Source organism: Corapipo altera, unplaced genomic scaffold (genome assembly GCF_003945725.1).
Source record: "Corapipo altera isolate COAL_440 unplaced genomic scaffold, ASM394572v1 104b, whole genome shotgun sequence".
Lineage (NCBI taxonomy): Eukaryota > Metazoa > Chordata > Aves > Passeriformes > Pipridae > Corapipo > Corapipo altera.
The window spans coordinates 188,045-205,265 of record NW_020885023.1 but is presented as its reverse complement, the minus strand read 5'-3'; the positions used below and the strand labels follow the sequence as shown (position 1 = coordinate 205,265).

General features: G+C 61.5%; 2 protein-coding genes across 4 annotated transcripts in view; one reads left to right on the top strand and one right to left on the bottom strand.

The window, feature by feature from the left end:
• Positions 1-10,605, top strand: part of ERN2 (endoplasmic reticulum to nucleus signaling 2) — a 10,929-nt gene extending 324 nt beyond the window's left edge. The window contains exons 2-22 of one of the 3 annotated variants that reach the window (XR_003531713.1): positions 2,400-2,517; positions 3,040-3,073; positions 3,177-3,249; positions 3,354-3,426; positions 3,564-3,686; positions 3,772-3,873; positions 4,127-4,388; positions 4,483-4,561; positions 4,637-4,787; positions 5,205-5,326; positions 5,482-5,655; positions 5,772-6,021; positions 6,281-6,371; positions 6,641-6,830; positions 7,044-7,143; positions 7,314-7,513; positions 8,173-8,320; positions 8,445-8,572; positions 8,756-8,833; positions 9,150-9,217; positions 9,293-9,323. Coding sequence is in view for 2 of the 3 variants with exons in the window: in XM_027667951.1 (XP_027523752.1) it covers positions 2,400-2,517; positions 3,040-3,073; positions 3,177-3,249; positions 3,354-3,426; positions 3,564-3,686; positions 3,772-3,873; positions 4,127-4,388; positions 4,483-4,561; positions 4,637-4,787; positions 5,205-5,326; positions 5,482-5,655; positions 5,772-6,021; positions 6,281-6,371; positions 6,641-6,830; positions 7,044-7,143; positions 7,314-7,513; positions 8,173-8,320; positions 8,445-8,572; positions 8,756-8,879; positions 9,150-9,484 (2,877 nt within the window). In the remaining variant the exon portion in view is untranslated. Of the gene's footprint in view, positions 1-2,399; positions 2,518-3,039; positions 3,074-3,176; positions 3,250-3,353; positions 3,427-3,563; positions 3,687-3,771; positions 3,874-4,126; positions 4,389-4,482; positions 4,562-4,636; positions 4,788-5,204; positions 5,327-5,481; positions 5,656-5,771; positions 6,022-6,280; positions 6,372-6,640; positions 6,831-7,043; positions 7,144-7,313; positions 7,514-8,172; positions 8,321-8,444; positions 8,573-8,755; positions 8,880-9,149 lie in introns of all 3 variants that reach the window. The other 2 variants (XM_027667952.1, XM_027667951.1) reach the window with 2 other exon arrangements.
• Positions 10,606-11,037: 432 nt separating this feature from the next.
• On the bottom strand, positions 11,038-16,942 carry PLK1 (polo like kinase 1). Its single transcript, XM_027668000.1, has 11 exons — positions 16,910-16,942; positions 16,047-16,686; positions 15,744-15,912; positions 15,503-15,647; positions 14,944-15,037; positions 14,221-14,437; positions 13,530-13,688; positions 13,370-13,447; positions 12,747-12,901; positions 12,150-12,332; positions 11,038-11,768 (listed from the first exon to the last, which is right to left on the bottom strand). Exons 2-11 carry the CDS (start codon positions 16,434-16,436, stop codon positions 11,562-11,564), a joined length of 1,797 nt encoding a protein of 598 aa, XP_027523801.1. The 5' UTR covers positions 16,437-16,686; positions 16,910-16,942; the 3' UTR covers positions 11,038-11,561.
• Positions 16,943-17,221: the final 279 nt, after the last annotated feature.

Here is a 17,221-nt window from a genome sequence, read left to right as displayed (position 1 = left end):
GGGACAGTGCTGTGTGAGGGGACAGTGCTGTGTGAGGGGACAGTGAGTGGAGGAACAGTGCTGTGCGGGGACAGTGTTGAGGGAAGATCGAGGGGGACAGTGCGGTGGCCGCATGGTTCCTGCGCGGGTGCCTGTGCTCGCTGTGCCCCGCGTGTCCTGCGGGAGGGCTTCGACACGCCAGAGTTCGTGTTCCCCGGGTGTGACAGTGCGGGCAGGGGCGGCCCCGCGGGTCCCCGAGCCGCGTGGGTGCAGCTCCGGTGGGCGCGGGGTCCGGCACACAGAGGGGGGTACGTGGTGTGGGCAAAGGGGCCGCGGTGCCCGCGGGGCCAGAGTTCTGGCGTGGGGGGTCCCGTGGCCATCGCCGCTGTGCGAGGGAGCCACGGAGGTTGTTCTCCATCCCCACCTCTGGGCCTGGCTGCGGTCGGGAGCGAGTCCCCTTCCCTGGGCGCCCTTGGCCCCCTCCTGCCTGGCCCTGCCCGCAGAGCTGCTGCCTGGCAGGGTGGTGCCCTCGGAGCCGGATCCAGGTCCTGCAGCTGGTGGTGGTTCAAGTGGAGAGGGCAGCGTGCCAGGGTGGCTCTGGATGACATGAGCAGAGCTGCTCCAGTGAAGGAAGCGGCAGATGCTGGTGCCCTGTGGCTGTCTGTGCCTGGCTGTCCCCCTCTGTCCTGGGGGAAGCGAGTGTCCCTGAGCTTACAGCCGAGGTCTGGCCCCAGTAGCATCGCTGAAGACTCCAGGGTGCTGTGGTGGGAGTCTCGGGAAAGCACAGTCCTGGGAACATCCCATGGGAACGACAGGCACACTTCTGGGCTGGGGCTGGCCAGAAGGGCCGCTGGGGCAGCCAGGGATGGAAGCAGAGGGAGCGTGGCAGCTCCCAGGCACCCAGTGCTCCCAGTTCTGCCCACAGTGGTGTGTGGGGAGCAGGCTGGACAGCTGGGCCTTTCCCTGAGTGCCCTGTCACCAAAACACAACATTTTGTAGAAGAGATGGAGGAAACCACAGAGCACCGGGGGAAGGAAGCACAGAGCCCTGACAGCACTGACGGCCGGGGGGGCCCGGCAGTCTCGGTTTCCCCCGGGCAGGTGGCCACACCACAGGAGCCCCGTGTCTGCCGGCCTGGCTTGTCCCTGAGAGCCCTGTGTGGCTGCAGGGGCTGGAGGAGCGGCAGTGGGGAGCAGTCCCCTTCCCTGCCCGTCCCAACCACATCCTCTGGGCAAAGTCAGGGCTGGAAAACTTGCTCTGACCTCACCTGAAAATAAAGCAAGAAGAAAGGCAAATAAAAGAACTGGACTGGAGACAGAGAGGTTCGTGTGAGGTGTGGTGAGAGGGAGCTGACGCGTGCTCCAGGTGACCTGGCTCCTGTTGGGAGTGCTGACTGTGTTGTTGCACCTGGAGGAATCTCCTGACCCCACCGTGCCACGACCACTCTGGTACCGTTGGGTTCTGCTCTGCAGATGGGCACCTGCTCACATGTGGGCACTGGCTGGAGCCTCTCCCTGCTCCACAGCCTGGCCAAGTCCTCAGGCCGGATTCTGCCAGCTCAGGCTCCCAGAGCAGTGAGGGGCTGTGGGGGGAGCAGGTCTGAGAGGTGTCCTTGGGCTTCCCACGCTGGATCTGTGGCCAGCCAGGAGCTCAGGTGCTGCTCCCGAGTCCCTGGCGCCAGGGACTGCCGGAGCCATGTGCGTGCCGGCGCTGTTTGCTGATTCCTGTTTGCCAATGGGGTGAGGCTGATGTGTGTGCCACTGGCTGGGCTGGCGCTCGCTATGCAGGTGCTATACGTGGAAGCAGCAGCTCCTTTTCCCAGGTGAATTTGCAATTACTTCCTCAATGTCAGGTAGCTGAAACCTGCAGCTCTGAAGGCCTGGCCGAGCAATCATCGTGCCTCTGGCATGAAAAGTCACCCAACTCGTTTGTTTCTGGAAGGAGCTGACAGTTGGGCTGCTCATGTCACCTTAGAAAGGCACTCGGGGTAGCTGGCTCTGGGACGAGGAGGATGAAGTCTGCTCCCACCCCAGGGCTGCTCTGGTGGGATGTGAGCGATGCTGCAGAGGCCAGAGACTGCGGGGGGTGGTGGTGCCAGTCACCACGAGTGCAGCTGCCCCAGTGCTGGGACCGCTGGCCAGGGGTTTATGGCACACAGCACCTCTGAGCAGCCAGCAACAGGTGAGGCTGTGTGATGTCCTGTGCGGGTGAACTGGAGGAATGAGCAGATTTAATATGCTGATGCAAGGAAGCAAATTCTTTCCCTCCCAGTCTCACCTTGCTGGGGAGCAGAAGGACTGTGGGGCTCTGCCCCACCTCTGTGGGATGCTGGGTGCAGGGGCTGAGCTGCACAGAGGACCCAAGATGTGAGCTCATTCCCAAGTCTGGCTGAGCTCTCAAGGGTGGTGTGTCTGTCCTAGTGCCTCAAAGGTGGTGCTGTGACTGTCCCAGAAACACTGCTCTTTGTCTCCACGCTGGATGGGAACCTCCACGCCGTCAGCAAGAGCACAGGGGACATCAAGTGGACGCTGAAGGATGGTGAGTAGTGACTGAGGCAGGGGTTTGCTCACAGCCTGGCTCCCAGAGCTTGTCTCTGTCTGGGGTTTGGGGATGCACCTCCCACCTGGCTTTTGCTGGATGGGCTCTGGGCCAGCAGTGCCCAGCCCTGGGGAGCTCTCCAGCCCCAGCCCCAGGCACAGCTTCAGGCATGGCCAAGCATGGGTGAGCATCTTCTGTCGGTGTCTGTTCTGGGTCTGAAATGCAAACAGACTGCATGACTGGGTGACAGTGGGCTGGGTGACAGTGCCACGCTGGGTAGCCAGCAGTGCCATGCTGGGTGACAGTGCCACGCTGGGTAACCAGCAGTGCCACGCTGGGTGACAGTGCCACGCTGGGTGACAGTGCCACTCTGGGTAGCCAGCAGTGCCACGCTGGGTGACAGTGCCACTCTGGGTAGCCAGCAGTGCCACGCTGGGTGACAGTGCCACGCCGGGTAGCCAGCAGTGCCGCGCTGTCCCGCACACCGGAGCGCTGCTGACGTCGCCTCTCACTCTGTTTCAGATCCCATTCTGCAGGTGCCGGTGTATGTGGCAGAGTGAGTGTCATCCCCATGGGCAGGTGGGCAGAGCAGGAGGCCCCAGGGTGTGCAGCCTCCCCAGTAACTGCTGGAGTGACAGACAGGGTCTCCTCCTTCCCAGGCCGGCATTCCTTCCAGACCCCAATGACGGCAGCCTGTATATCCTGGGAGGAAAGAACAAAGAAGGCTTGATGGTCAGTGAGGCTGGGGGGCTGTGGGCATCTCGTGTCCCCCTGGGGTTCACCAGGCAGGGGGAGGTGACTGTGGTCCTGCATCCATTCTTCTGTGGGTGTTGCAGAAGCTGCCGTTCACTATCCCGGAGCTGGTCCAGTCCTCCCCGTGCCGCAGCTCGGATGGGGTGCTCTACACCGGTATGGAAGGCCCTGGGGAGGAGGGGTCAACCAGGGGCTCCCGGGAGTCATGGAGGGCACCGGGCAGGAGCTCAGCGGGTGCTCTCGGGGATGGGCAGGGCTGCGGGGACTTGGAGAAAAGGTATTTTCCTTCTCAGGGAAGAAGCAGGACACCTGGTTCATCGTGGACCCCAAGTCAGGGGAGAAGCAGACCACCCTCTCGACAGAGGCCTGGGATGGCCTGTGCCCATCCAGCCCCCTGCTCTACATTGGCCGGACCCGTAAGGGAGCCTTGCACCCTGACCACCTGCCCGGTCCCAGGAATGGGGCACTGGAGGTGACCTCCTGCCCTGCTCCTGTGCCCAGAGTACGTCATCACCATGTATGACACCAAGTCGCGGGAGCTGCGCTGGAACGCCACCTTCTCCGAGTACTCGGCCCCGCTGTGCGAGGAGTCCTGTCACTACAGTGAGTAGGAGCTGTGGGATCTGTGGGAGCCACGGGAGCCACGGGAGCCACGGGAGCCACCTCCCCAGTGCCGCATTCGCAGCAGGACCCTGGCTGTGGGGGGCCCTGGGGTTACACTGCCAGGGCCAGCAGGTCTCAGCTGCGCCAGTTGCTGGGGAGAAGGGGCAGCAGCCCACAGTCGGTGGCAGGACTAAAGGTGACCAGACGGGACATGGCCCCACTGCTGCATCTCCCGTTCCTCTTGCTCTCCCAGAAATGGCACACTTGGCCTCGAGTGGGGACGGGCTGGTGGTGACCCTGGACAAGGACAGCGGGGAGGTCCTGTGGGCACAGAACTATGGCTCACCCGTGGTCGGCATCTACATGTGGCACCAAGACAGCCTGCGCCGCATCCCGCACCTCAACCTGGCCATGGAGACCCTGCGCTACCTGACCTTCCAGTCACAGGACATCCATGTCCTCAAGTGGAGCTACCAGTCCATCAAGGACTTTGCTGCCACCAAGACCCAGCTGCTGTACGTGGTTCCTGCGTGGTGGCATTCACATTCCCAGTGCTTGGCCACCCTGAGCCGTGATGGATGGAAGGTGATGCTTGTCCCTGTCCTGCAGGCCAGCACTCTATGTGGGGAAGCATGCAACCAGCTTCTACGCCCTGACCTCGCTGGTGCACGGCAGTGTGGCGCTGGTGGTGAGTGTCCCCGCTCGGGGTGAGCGCGGCGGGCGCCTGTCCCAGCGCCGGTGCCCCATGAGCTGCCACCCCCAGCCCCAGGGCATCACACTGGCCAGAATCGATGGTCCCACCACGGACGACGTGACCTTGAGAGAGTCGGGGGAGTGCGAGATCACGCCCAGCACCGACGTCAAGTACCCGCAGGGCAGCATCACCGCGCTCCACAACCAGTGGCTCCTCATAGGTGTGGACCTGCAGTGGGCACAGGCCTCCCCATGTCCTGACTCCAGGAGGGTGCCTGGGGGGGGCAGCCTGAGCTGCTGGTGTTCTTTGGGGGGCACAGCCTGACCTGCTCTGCCCGGTAGGGTGAACGGGTCTGAGGCTGTGCATTACCTCAGGGGCTTCAGTGACTCTGGCTTGGGACTGGTTTCAGCCCATCCTTTTCCCCTCCCCAGGAAGGGCCACTGGGCACCCCCCCCCAGGGGCGGGCAGGGACCCTTTGAAGCAGGGCTCACTGTTACCCATGCTGGGGGGTCTCATCAGAAGTGACCCCCCCTTCTCCAGGAGGGCCAGGGCTGCTGGTGTGCCCATGGCACTGCAGAGGTGAGGGACAGATGCTGTGACCAGAAGCAAACTGATGGTTGTTCCCCTTCTGCCACAGGGCACCATGAGCTGCCTCCCGTGGTCCACACCACAATGCTGCGAGCCTTCCCGGAGAACCTGAGGAAGACCACGGAAACCATCATCCCCAGGGCTCCTCCTGCCAGGACTGTGTTTGATGATGTGAGCAGGGAAGGGTGCTGGGTCACTGAGGGGTCTGGGCTGCTTAGAGTGGGCAGTGGGTCCCCAGCATTGGGTAGGACAGGGAGGGAGTCCCAAACCTGAGTGCCCTGCAGTCTGTCCCTCTGGTGTCACCCAGCCCCGGGCGTGTGTTGCAGTTCCTGGCCCCGAGCAGCCCGGAGGAGCCGGCTGTGCGCAGCGAGGGGCAGCTCCAGCCAGACCCCGCACCAGGGGAGCAGGTGGAGGTGTATCCCGAGGGCACCTGGGACCTGGTGATGGCTGGTGTTGGCACAGCTCTGCTGGGTGGGGGAGTCCTGCTCCTCCTGCTCATGGTGAGTGGTGGTGGCGGGTGAGGGCCAGTGGAGTCCACGCTGCTGTGCTGAGCCCTGCCAATGCCCCAGCTGCACTCCCGGCATGGAGCAGAGCATTCCCATCGTTTGTGTTCCAGAAACTGCAGCGGCAGCACGTGGCACAGCAGCAACAGCTGGAGGAGCAGATCCAGCTCCTGCAGCAGCAGCAGGAGATGCTGCTCCCAGGCCGGGTCTCCGGGGAGGGTGTCTCTGCAGGGCCTGGGAAGCCGGGGCTGAACCGAGGAAGCACATTGGAGCTCTCGCAGAGCTCCGGCCCCTCGGCCCCCCTGGAGGACCCGGCAAATGGGATGGTGAGCCCAGGTCTGGCTGTCCCAGAGGCTGCTGCAGGTGGGTGCAGGGGGAACAGGCAGGGTGTGGGGCTGTCTGTCTGGAGATGCTGTCACCCAAAACAGGAGCAGGGATGCCCACAGATGAGAGGGCTGCAGCTCAGCTGGGATGGGAGGAGGTGCTGGTCCTGCTGCTGGATAAATGTGGGCTACATAAGAGTAGGGCCCAAGAAATGGCCAGATGGGTAAAGAGCTAGTTGTCCTCCATACAGAACTAATGCTTGGAGGCTGAAGGATTGCTGTCTTCTCTTCCCCTGCAGATGCAGAACCAGACCTGGTTGTAGTTGGGAAAGTTTCTTTTAACCCCAAGGATGTGCTGGGCCACGGAGCTGGCGGAACTTTTGTCTTCAGGTGGGTGACACCAGGTGCCTGTCCCCATTCTGCTCCCATTGGGAGCCACAGGGACAGAACCAAGGTGGCTTTTGCCCAAGGTGGTGGCTGCTGGTTCAGGGACTTTTGAGAACAAGCTGCCACCTTCCCTTTCTTCTGGTCCTCATCACACCTGTCCCAGAGCTGGGCTTGTGGCCCTCAGTAACCAGGCACTGGGCATGGGGCAGCAGCACTGGGCTCTGCTCTGGCCAGGGGGCCACACGTGGACACGCTGAGGACTCTCTGCACAGGGGGCAGTTCGAGGGACGGAATGTGGCCGTGAAGCGGCTCCTGCCCGAGTGTGTCCATCTGCTCGACCGTGAGGTCCAACTGCTCCGGGAGTCGGACGAGCACCCCCACGTCGTCCGCTACTTCTGCACCGAGAAGGACAGGCAGTTCCACTACATTGCCATCGAGCTCTGCTCTGCCACACTGCAGGAGGTGAGCCCGGCCCCTGCCTGCCCTGAGCATGGGGCTGCTGCTGGGGCCCACTGGGAGCCCTAGAAGCAAAAGCCTTGGGCACAGACAGCCTCCATACAGGCTGGTCTCCATCCCTCTCTGTCAGCCTGGGGAGGCGTCTCTCTCCCAGTCAATCTTGCCTTTGCCCAGTAAATCAGGCTCAGTTCCTCTCTCTCTCCCTCTGTGTGGTTCCAGTACGTGGAGAGCCCCAGCTTCAACCGCCGGGGGCTGGACCCAGTGTCCCTGCTGCGTCAGACCATGTCCGGGCTGGCCCATCTCCACTCCCTCAGCATTGGTAAGGGCCAGCAGGGCCCTCTGCATCCTGTCCTCAGCCGAGGCTGCAGGGTTCGGGCAGGGGCTGTTGGGGTTCAGGCAGGGGCTGTCGGGGTTGGCAGCGTGCAGGGCACTGGCAGAGCCCTGTTTGCTCCAGCCCTGCCAGATGACACCACACACTTTCTTTTCCAGTCCACCGTGACCTGAAGCCCTGTAACATCCTCATCTCTGCCCCAAATCGCCACGGGCAGATCCGTGCTGTCATCTCAGACTTCGGCCTCTGCAAGAAGCTTCAGGGGGGACGACAGAGCTTCAGTCTCCACTCTGGTATCCCTGGCACCGAGGGCTGGATCGCGCCCGAGGTGCTGCAGGAGGCCCCGAAGGAGAACCCTGTCAGTGAGCCATGGCTGCCCCTGCCCTGGGTGCTCCTTGGGCCCGTTGTGGCAGTGTCCCCTTGCTGGCAGTGACCTTGGTGCACGCTGCTGGGGTGCACAGTTAAGACGAGCTCTGTGAGCCTGAGCCAGCCCAGACACGGGCACTGTGCTGCTTGCCAGGGCTGCCCCGGTCAGTGGCTGCCCCAATCACCCTGTCCTCAGGGCACAGTGCCCAGTTGTGTTCACAGGGTGCCTCATTGGGCTCCGTCCCTCAGAAATTCGGAGTGGGGAGGTTGGAGGGGCTGTAGGTTGCTGCCAAGGTCACGCTTCTGCTCCTCTGTTCATTGCTGGGAATCCCATTCCTGCTGGGAGCAGCTGCTGTACTGGTGCCTGCTGGGGCTGGCAGCTTCCCATACCCTCGGGCTGGGGTCCGTTTGCCCAGCTGATGGGACACCAGCAGCCTCAGTGTGCCCATCAGACTGTGGAGTCCTGAATTCTGGCTGTGCCTCTGGAAGCCCCTTCCCTGACAGGGACCCGGGTGGTGGGACTCCCATGCAATGTGTTTTTCAGCAGCTCTGCAGCCAACAGCCAATGGTCCACATAAAGGACGGAAAAGTGGGAGGTGAAGGCTTTTCTCAGCCTTTGCCTGAAGGTCCCATCTCCCCCGTGTTTTGCAGACCAGCGCCGTGGACATTTTCTCAGCTGGCTGTGTTTTCTACTACGTGGTGTCGGGGGGGCAGCACCCCTTTGGGGACAGCCTGCGGCGCCAGGCCAACATCCTGGCAGGCTCCTACCAGCTGAGCTGCCTGCAAGAGGAGGCTCATGGTGAGACCCTTCCCAGCTGAGACCCTTCCCCAGTGGCATGGCCCTGTGGGGAAGCTCCGGGCCGAGGGGCAGCTCCTGGTCCTGGCAGGGGGTTGATTTCTCTGCTGTGTTGTTTCACCTCCAGACAAGCTTGTGGCAAGGGAGCTGATTGTGGCGATGATCAGCCCTGAACCCCAGCACCGGCCCTCAGCCCCTGTGGTCCTTGTGCATCCCTTTTTCTGGAGTCAGGAGAAGCAGCTGCAGTTCTTCCAGGTGAGCCTGTGCTGTCTCACTGACAGTGAACACAGGTGTGCTCTGAAGAACATGCTGGGAATGGCTGGGTTGAGGTCAACGTGCTTATTCTGAACTACCTTTGGAAGGGGTTGAGGGGTTGCTGGCTCTCTATGGGGTGAGGGCAGTGTGATACCCACCCCATCCCTGCTCTTGGGCACGCAGGACGTCAGCGACCGTGTGGAGAAGGAGCCGGCTGAGGGTCCCATCGTGTCAGCCCTGGAATCAGGGGCACGAGCAGTGGTGAGAACCAACTGGAGGATGCACATCTCCCTCCCACTGCAGATGGGTAAGCATGGGGGGAGGCCAGGCTTGCCCCTGGGTCTAGTGAAGCAGATAGGGAGCAGACAAGTAGTAGGCTGCCTTTACTGGCCGGGAGGCACCTGCTCATGCCCAGGAGCTGAAAACCAGGGCAGGTAAAGGTGCCATCCCTTCTTTGGGAGAGTAGAACCAAGCCGGGGTTTGGTGCACCCGGGGGTGGTGCTGGCACTACAGGGCTGTGGCAGCCCCTTGCCCCACTGTGTCCCACCTTGCTCAGTGTCTCTTCTGCTCTCCCCAGACCTGAGGAAGTTCCGCACCTACAAGGGGGGGTCAGTGCGTGACCTGCTGCGGGCCATGAGGAACAAGGTACGGTCACCCTGCTGCCCTGCCCCTGCCATTCCACTGTCCCTGTTGTCTCTGACCTCACCCTCTCTCCTGCAGAAGCACCACTACCACGAGCTGCCAGCCGAGGTTCAGGCAGCCCTGGGCTCTGTCCCCGAGGGCTTCGTGCAGTACTTCACCTCCCGCTTCCCGCGGCTGCTGCTGCACACACACGGGGCCATGCGGGTCTGCGCCCACGAGCGCATCTTCCACCCCTACTACTGCCAGGGGCTGCGGGGCGACGGCGCCTGAGGGGGACACGGCACCGCGAGGCTGCTGCGGCCGCTCCTCCCGGCCTGTGCCCACAGCCCCGGGGGCTCTGGGGGTCCTTCTCCCTCTCCCCGGGGCCAGATGGGTGCCCAGCATACGGGGCATTACCAGCAGCACAGTGCGGAAGAGGTGGGCAAAGGGCAGCACTGTGCTTTCGCCTGGGGTCCCCTGAGCCCAAGAGGGACCCTCTGGGCACCCACCTTGCAAACACTCACAGTCAGACTCAGGGGCCTGAAGGCACGTGGGTCAGAGAACAAAGATCTCTCTGGTGTGGACTGGGTGCTTGGAGAAAGAGGAAAATGCACGTTGTGTTTTCCCAAGGGCAGTAGCAGTGATGCCCCGGCACAGCGAGGCCCTCAGGCCGCACTGGTCACGGTGGGATGTTCACTGGGGATCAGAGAGCTTTGTCCAGGGCATTCTCCTGTGCCACATGCCTGGGAACACAGCTGTTTGAGCTGTGACCAGGACCAGTACCCCAGTCTTGACACTGGAGCTGAGCCCTCAGCCCCACTGTGAGCTGTGCTCAGCCAGGCAGCGCTGAGCAGCCACACCCGACTGGGACCTGCCTGTTGTATCCAGGCTTGCAAGGGCACAGCCCTGCAGCACTTGGGGGCCTCCAGCACAGCTCCCTGAATGAAGGTTTGAATCTCAGCTGGGCTGAGAACAAGGTTGTCTCCCTTTCAATCTGTGCCTGTGCCAGGCCTGAGCCCCTGAGCAGGTCACACAGCAGTTTGGGAGCAGTTGTCTCTGGGCACAAAGCAGGGAACTCACTTTTCCCGAGGGATCCCTTCCCTCAAACACAGGGCTGTGCCTGAAGCTCCCCCAGCCTCTTCTGCTGCCCCGGGCCCAAGTCCCATGGGTGCTGTGGTTCATGGCGTGCCCATGGGCACATGTTCCCCATTAGCCAGCCTCCAGTATCGACTGGATGCACAGGCACATGAAGGCCCATGGCAAAGTTCCTCTGTGGAACAGCAGTAGTTTTAGTCTGATTCCTGTGGGTGCTGGGATGTGGGATTTTGTTACATAGGTAACAGGGTTTGTACCTGGTTTCTTTTCAGAATATGTTTATACAAAATGTTATAAAAAATAAAAACTAAAAAGCTTGTCCCACTTAAAAATAAATTGGCCTGAGAGCACCTGTTGGTGCTGGCAGGGAGTAGTAGGGGGAGAATACCTGGAGGTCACTGGGCTCCTGCAGGAGTCTGCCGCAGATGCCTTCTGCTGATGCTGTACTCATAATTAGTAACCATGTGGTAAAAGAGCCAAGCATCTGCAAAAGGGGAAGGTTCCCCAACACTGGAGAAGTAAGCTCACCCCCCTTTCTCTGCTCCCAAGAGCATCTCCCAAAACAACTTATTCCCCTCCCCACTTCCCATCACCCTCTGCCAGTTTCCCTCTTGCTCCTTGTCAAGTGGAGCAGAGTGAGAGGCATGCCCAGCCCCGGGCTGAAGGGTAAGAGGATGGCTCTCAGTCACAGGGGAAGGCAGAGGTGCTGCTCCCTCCCTCAGCAAACCAAAGGAAACTGCGACAGGCTGGACGCTGCGGCAAACAATCTTTAATCAAGTTATGCAATATACAAAAGTTGAGGTTTCGTGTAGTTTCAGTATTAAAAGGCCGATTGCTCGGTCTCACCCTGGGCATGTTCAATACCTTACCTGAGCTTCTACAAGAGGAAACGAAGCCCAAGGCAAGGGCACAGCCACATACAGACACCTCACGTGACAGCTCTGCTCTGCCCCTGCTCTGCTCTCTCAAGAGCAGGCCCAGGTGCCTCAAACAAGAGGGCTGGTTTGGAGCCAGGTTTTTGGCTTTGGGAAGTTAGAAAAACAGACTAGGTAAGGAATTAAAAAACCCACTCCATTAGGAGTGGGGATCAAGAAACCTTTGGGCATCAGTCAGAGTGATCAACACTGTTCCCACAGCAACAGGGGCTTCCTTGTGGCAATGAGCCCATATCCAAGAGTGGGAGCCCAGCTGTGCCACAGGAGGGAAGCTCCCAGACCTCTCCCTCCACAGCTGGGCAGTTTGGCACAGACGTTGAGTCCAGCAGGAACGAGGTCTAAGCAGAAGGTTTCGCACGGCCCGAGCCAGACTTGGAGTTGAGGAGCTTCTCCACCATGGTGCGGGCGTAGCGGAGCCGGCTGGCCAGCTCCTTGCAGCAGCCGTGCTCCTCGATCAGGCTCAGCTTGTACGTGCGGAAGTCCCGTTTCTCATCTATGTACGTGACAGCAGCCATGAGAGGGCACAGGATGACCTTGGTGTGGTCCTGGGGGGAGAGAACACACGGTCATCACCCTGAGCACCGTGCTGCTCAGGGACAGCATTTCCTGTGGATGTACCATCCCAGCCACATCCACAGCATGGGGACAAGGCCCTGCTGCAGAATTCCTTCAGAGTGCAGCAAAGGGGCACAGCCAGCTCAGCACTGACTGCAGCACCCTCCCTGCTGCTCAAGAGCTTGGCCCCTCCATGAGCGAGGCACATCCAGGGGGCTCAGGTACCAGCACGGGCAGTGAGGAGCCTCCAGTGCTCAGCTTCCTGGGCAAAGCCTTGGCTCGGGTGATCACCTCCTGACGCCTTCCCAGCAGCACCACGTGCAGCCAGAGTCCCTGAGGAGCTGGAGCCACAGCCCCGGGAAGGGCCTCACCTGGAAGAAGTTGATCTGCACGGTGCCGTTGCTGAGGTGCAGGACGATGGCGCTGCGGGTCCGGAACCAGGTGCAGAGGTAGGGCAGGCGGGCCAGCTCGTCCCCCTCCCGTGGTGTGATGTTGGCCCCTGCCTTCAGCAGGTGCTCGCTCATGTAGTTCCGGAAGTACTTCAGTAGTGTTATCTGCAGATGGGACGGGCTGTGAGGAGCTGAGGGTGACCCCGGGGCTGCCATCACAGTCCCAGAGCCTCCTTACATCCTTCACAGCTTGAGGTGCCACTGCACAAACTTGTGCAAATCCTCAAAGTTAACTCAGACTGTGACACTTCAGCCTCTGCTGAACACTTCAGTACACGCAAGTCACGCGAGCACTTATTTCTGTGATACTGCTCATAAATGAGCCTCAGACAGTAGAGAGAAACAGACATGCTAGTGTCTGTCCTTGGGGCCATGTGTCACCAGCCAGAGGAAGCCTAAGAGTGCCAGGTGACCCCCAGTTTGAAATGTTTCTCTCTAGAACCCACCCTGCCACCAAAGCCCAAGGCTGGCAGGAGTCTCACCACTCCCCAAGCCAGGCTTGCCTTCCCCAGGACTGACCTTCTTGTTCAGGGTGGAGGGGTAGGACCTCACGGTGAAGTAGGACTCAGTGCTGTTCTGCTCAATGTACTGCAGGTTGTCCCCATCGTTGTACATGATGAGGCGAGTGGAGTCGTTGAAGAGAACCCCGACACTGTTGTCACACAGCTGGTAACCTGCCCAAAAGGGACCCCGTGAGGCTGCAAACTCAGGGGAGTTTCCCACCAGCCATGGGAAACACAAAGGCAGACGGTTGTATCCCCCAGGGGACCCCCAAAAGGCACCCCACCAGTCCCTGCCAGGTCTCCTTGTGGGAGTTCTGGGAGGCACTTTTTCACCTCTGCATTTGTCATCTCCCTTACTGCATCACCTGCTGCAGAAACAGCCTCAGCTGCCACTGTGGGTCCCTGTGCAGGCTGGGGAGAGCCTGGCTGTCTCATGCACAGGTAACCCCTGTCCACCTGGAAGTGGCCAGGGCTGATATTCAGTGACCACTGCTCTGAATTCTCTGGGTATTTGGTGACATCCCTGGCAGTGGTCTTGGACACATCACAGGAACGTGGTGATTAAAGACCCAAATTCTGGCTTTCCCCAGCCCCTTCAGACATCAGGAAAGCCTGAAGCATTGCCCCCACAGTATTTACCTAGTCCATATTTATCTGAGTAGTCCACCCATTTGCTAACCCAGAAGATGGGAATGCAGGCTGGGTCCTCGGCTTCTTCTGCAAGAAGAAAGGAGCTTGTTAGGAGACATTTTCCACACGCTGTGCACCCCACAAAGCCCATGGGCTGCCCCAGGCTCACCTTGTCTCACCGCCACTCTCTCAGAGGGCTTGGCTGCATTGACTGCTGTCAGCTGCTGCAACATGTCAGCCAGGTGGCAGGTGACAGCATCTCCCACCTCCCGCAGCCCCGCTGCATCCTCCTTGTCTGGCAAGTTCTCCAGTGCAGGGCTGTCCAGTCCTGGGCCAGGAGAAAGGAGAGTCTGAGGCTGTGACCAGGGAGAGGTTTCCGAAGGCAGGTATAGGCAACACCTTACACACAGAATGGGTCACGTTGGAAAGAACCACAGTAGGGCATCTGGTCCCATCTCCCTGTTCAAGCAGGATCATCCCAGAGCACATGGCACAGGAGGGAGACTCCACACCCTCTCTGGGCAGCCTGTTCTAGTGTGTGTCACCTGCACAGGAAAGAAGTTCTTCCTCATGTTCAGGTAGAACTTCATGTGCACCTTTGTGCCCATCACCACAGAGCTACAGCTATTGCTGTACTTCCTCCCCACTTTGTTCCCAGGTAGAGCAAGGAGAGCCCCCTCGACCACGAAATGGTCCGAGTTTCCATGAGAATCAGGAGATGATGGGAGTGCCACACTGAGGGTTCTGGATGCTGCCGGAGGCCAGGCAGGCTCTGTAGGCCAGGCAGGCTCTGTCCAGCACACAGGCACTGGCACTCACGCTCACCTTTGTTGAGCACCACCAGGTGCACTCACGCTCACCTTTGTTGAGCGCCGTCAGCGGTTTCCGCCCGAGCTCCATCCCGCTGGGAGCGATGGAGAACCGGGGCGCGACCGTGAGGCAGCTGGTGGGCAGGCGGCTGGGGATGTAGCCTGAGGTGAAGAACTCGTCGTTCAGCAGCTCATCGATGGTCGGGCGTGTGGCAGGATCAGACCTCAGCATCTTCTGGATGAGGTTCGCAGCCACAGGGTTGATGTGCTGAGGGACAGGTGGAGTTTAGAGAAAGAGGCCAGTGGGCAACATGCACTAGAGACAGACCAACTGGATTCACGACCCAGGGAAGTTCTGCTTGGAGCAGAGCTCCAGTGCTGCATCAGGAAAACAGGACACAAGCCTGGGGAAGCAGAATTTGGCAGCACAGAGAGCTGTCTCCTAACAGCCTGAAGTCAACTGACTTGAGCAAGACTGACTCAGCAGTGGGATGAACTGGGGACCTGGCCCAGACCTCATGGACTTGCTTGTGTCCATTCACCCTCATGTGCCAACTGCCCAGTTCGGATTTTTGCTGGATTGGGGGGCAGACACCAGCTGGCTCCTCAGGAGGAACCTGTACAGGTTCACTCCACCACAGACTGAACTGTCCCCACCCAGCAGTAACAGCCACTGCCCTGTTACATGAGAGCCCAACAAGTGCCAGGGGTGCAGCAGAAGGCTGACAGGGAACTGCTGTGAGGTGAATGGATCCTCCATGGCAAGCACCGTACCTTAGGAATGGTATACTCGTTCTTCTTGATCCGGAGGTACGTTTCCTTTAGACAAGAAGTCTCAAAGGGAGGTTTCCCCACCAGCAGAGTGTACCTGGGCATTCCCAGACAAAAGGGCATCAGTTTTGCAAAAGAGACTCAAGATTCTGTGGGGAAGTGACCCTCTTCTAAGCACACCTGGGGGCTTTCCTGGCAGAGGGAACACACTTGGCATTGGACACTCAGCAGCGCTAACAGCTACTTGTACTTGTGCTTCCCTTTCCCTGGAAAGGGAAGCTGGGATCTAGCACCCTGTGGGGGAAGTTCCAGTTAAGAATGGGAAATGCCTTTGGGAAACGCCCTGGGACAGTCACACTGAGGACCTATCAGCCCACAGACACACACCCCAGCACGGCAGAGCACAGGCAAGGTCAGGTGCTGGCTGGCAGCTGGGCTCAGCCAGGAGCTCCACAGACTGTGACCTGGAGCTTTGGCTCACACCAAAGCTCAGATGGGCCAAAAAGACCAGGACCACAGGGACCACCCACCCCCCTCGCCTTGCAAAGGCATTTTGACTCACATGATGCAGCCGATGGACCAGATGTCCACCTCAAAGCTGTGCCCCTTCTTGCCCAGCACCTCTGGGGCGATATAGTTGGGGGTCCCACACAGCGTCTTCTTGCGCTCACCGTCGTACTCGACCTTGGTGGCCAGGCCAAAGTCACCTGGAGAGATGGGAAGGAGGGGTGTGGGACCGGACACAACCTGGCCGGCTAGTCCCAGGGCTGGGGTCCCCAGCACATCCCGTCCTGGGCACTTACCGATCTTCACCTCCATGTCGTCGCTGAGGAACAGGTTGCCCAGCTTGAGGTCGCGGTGGATGACGCGGTGGCTGTGCAGGTACTGGCAGCCCAGGATGGTCTGGCGCAGGTAGTACCGCACCTCGGGCTCGCTCAGCGCCTTCCGCCGCTTGTGCAGCTCCAGCAGCGACTGCGGGGGACGCTCAGTCAGTGCCGGGGTGGGGACACGGGACAGGGTCAGTGCCGGAGGACAGGGGGGAAGGGGAGGGTCCATACCCGAGGGACACCGGTGCCCACCGCCCCCCCCGAGCCCCTGCCCCTCACCCTGCGGCGGCAGAGCTCCAGCACGACATAGACAAAGTCGGCGTCCTCGAAGAAGCCCTGGAAGCCGACGACATGACGGTGAGAGAGGCTACGGTGGATGGCGATCTCCATGGACATCTTCTCTTTCTGGTGCGGCTTCACCAGCAGCGACTTGGGCACCACCTTCCCCGCGAACACCTCCCGGCTCTCGGCCTCGGCCAGCTCGTAGCACCGCGCGAAGCCGCCCTTGCCCAGGAACCGCCCGCGCACGAAGCTGCGCCGGGTGCGCGGGTCCACGAGCACCTTCGGCACCTCCTTCCCGCCCGCCGCCGCCGCCGCCCGGGCCGGCTCCGTGCGGGGCGGCTCCGCCAGCGCCGCCGGCCGCGCCGCCTTCCCGCCCGCCGCGCTCATGGCGTGCGGGACTACGGGGCTGCGGGGGGGCTCTGCCGGGGCCGGAGCAGCGACGGGGCCTGGTCCGGGCTCAGCTCGGTGTTGGACGAGTGGCCGGTCCCGGTGCCGGGGAGCGGCGGGTGCGAGCACAGCTCGGGGCCGGAGCAGCGGCGGGGCCTGGGGCTGGGCTGGGTTCGGTCGGTGCGGGGGTCGGTGGGTGCCGGTCCCAGGCTCAGCTCGGTCCGGTCGGTCGGTGCCGGGTCGGTGGGTGCTGGGCTCGGTTCAGCTCAGCTCGGTCCCGGTTGGTCGATGCCGGGCTCAGTGCGGGCGGTCGGTCGGTCGGTGTGTGGGTGTGTGGGTGCCGGGCTCGGTCCGGTCGGTCGGTGTGTGGGTGCCGGGCTCGGTGTGTGGGTGCCGGGCTCGGTCCGGTCGGTCGGTCGGTGTGTGGGTGCCGGGCTCGGTCCGGTCGGTCGGTCGGTGTGTGGGTGCCGGGCTCGGTGGGTGCCGGTGCCGGACAACCCCGATTCAAACCCCCCGGGCCGTTACCGCGCGCGGCCGCTCCCCATTGGCCCGAGGATTTAAAATCCACGCGCGCGCGGGGCACCATGGGAGCCGAGAGGGGCACGCGCCGCCGGGGGCGGGGCCGGGCGCGCTCGGACACGCCCCTGCGCGTGCGCCGCCGGCCGTTGGGCGCGGGCGCTGCCGGGCACGCGCGGGGCGCGCTCCCGCTGCCGGGGCACGGCGGGACCCGGGAATCGGGGACCCGGGAATCGGGAATCGGGGACCCGGGAATCGGGGACCCGGGA

Excerpts from the sequence above, each read along its gene's own strand:
- PLK1 (XM_027668000.1), bottom strand. The coding sequence starts at position 16,436 with ATGAGCGCGGCGGGCGGGAAGGCGGCGCGGCCGGCGGCGCTGGCGGAG. Across the intron at positions 15,913-16,046 it reads TGGAGCTCTGCCGCCGCAGG|TCGCTGCTGGAGCTGCACAA; the intron begins GTGAGGGGCAGG and ends CGTCCCCCGCAG. Across the intron at positions 13,689-14,220 it reads GCTGACGGCGCTCAACAAAG|GACTGGACAGCCCTGCACTG; the intron begins GTGAGCGTGAGT and ends CTCCTGGCCCAG.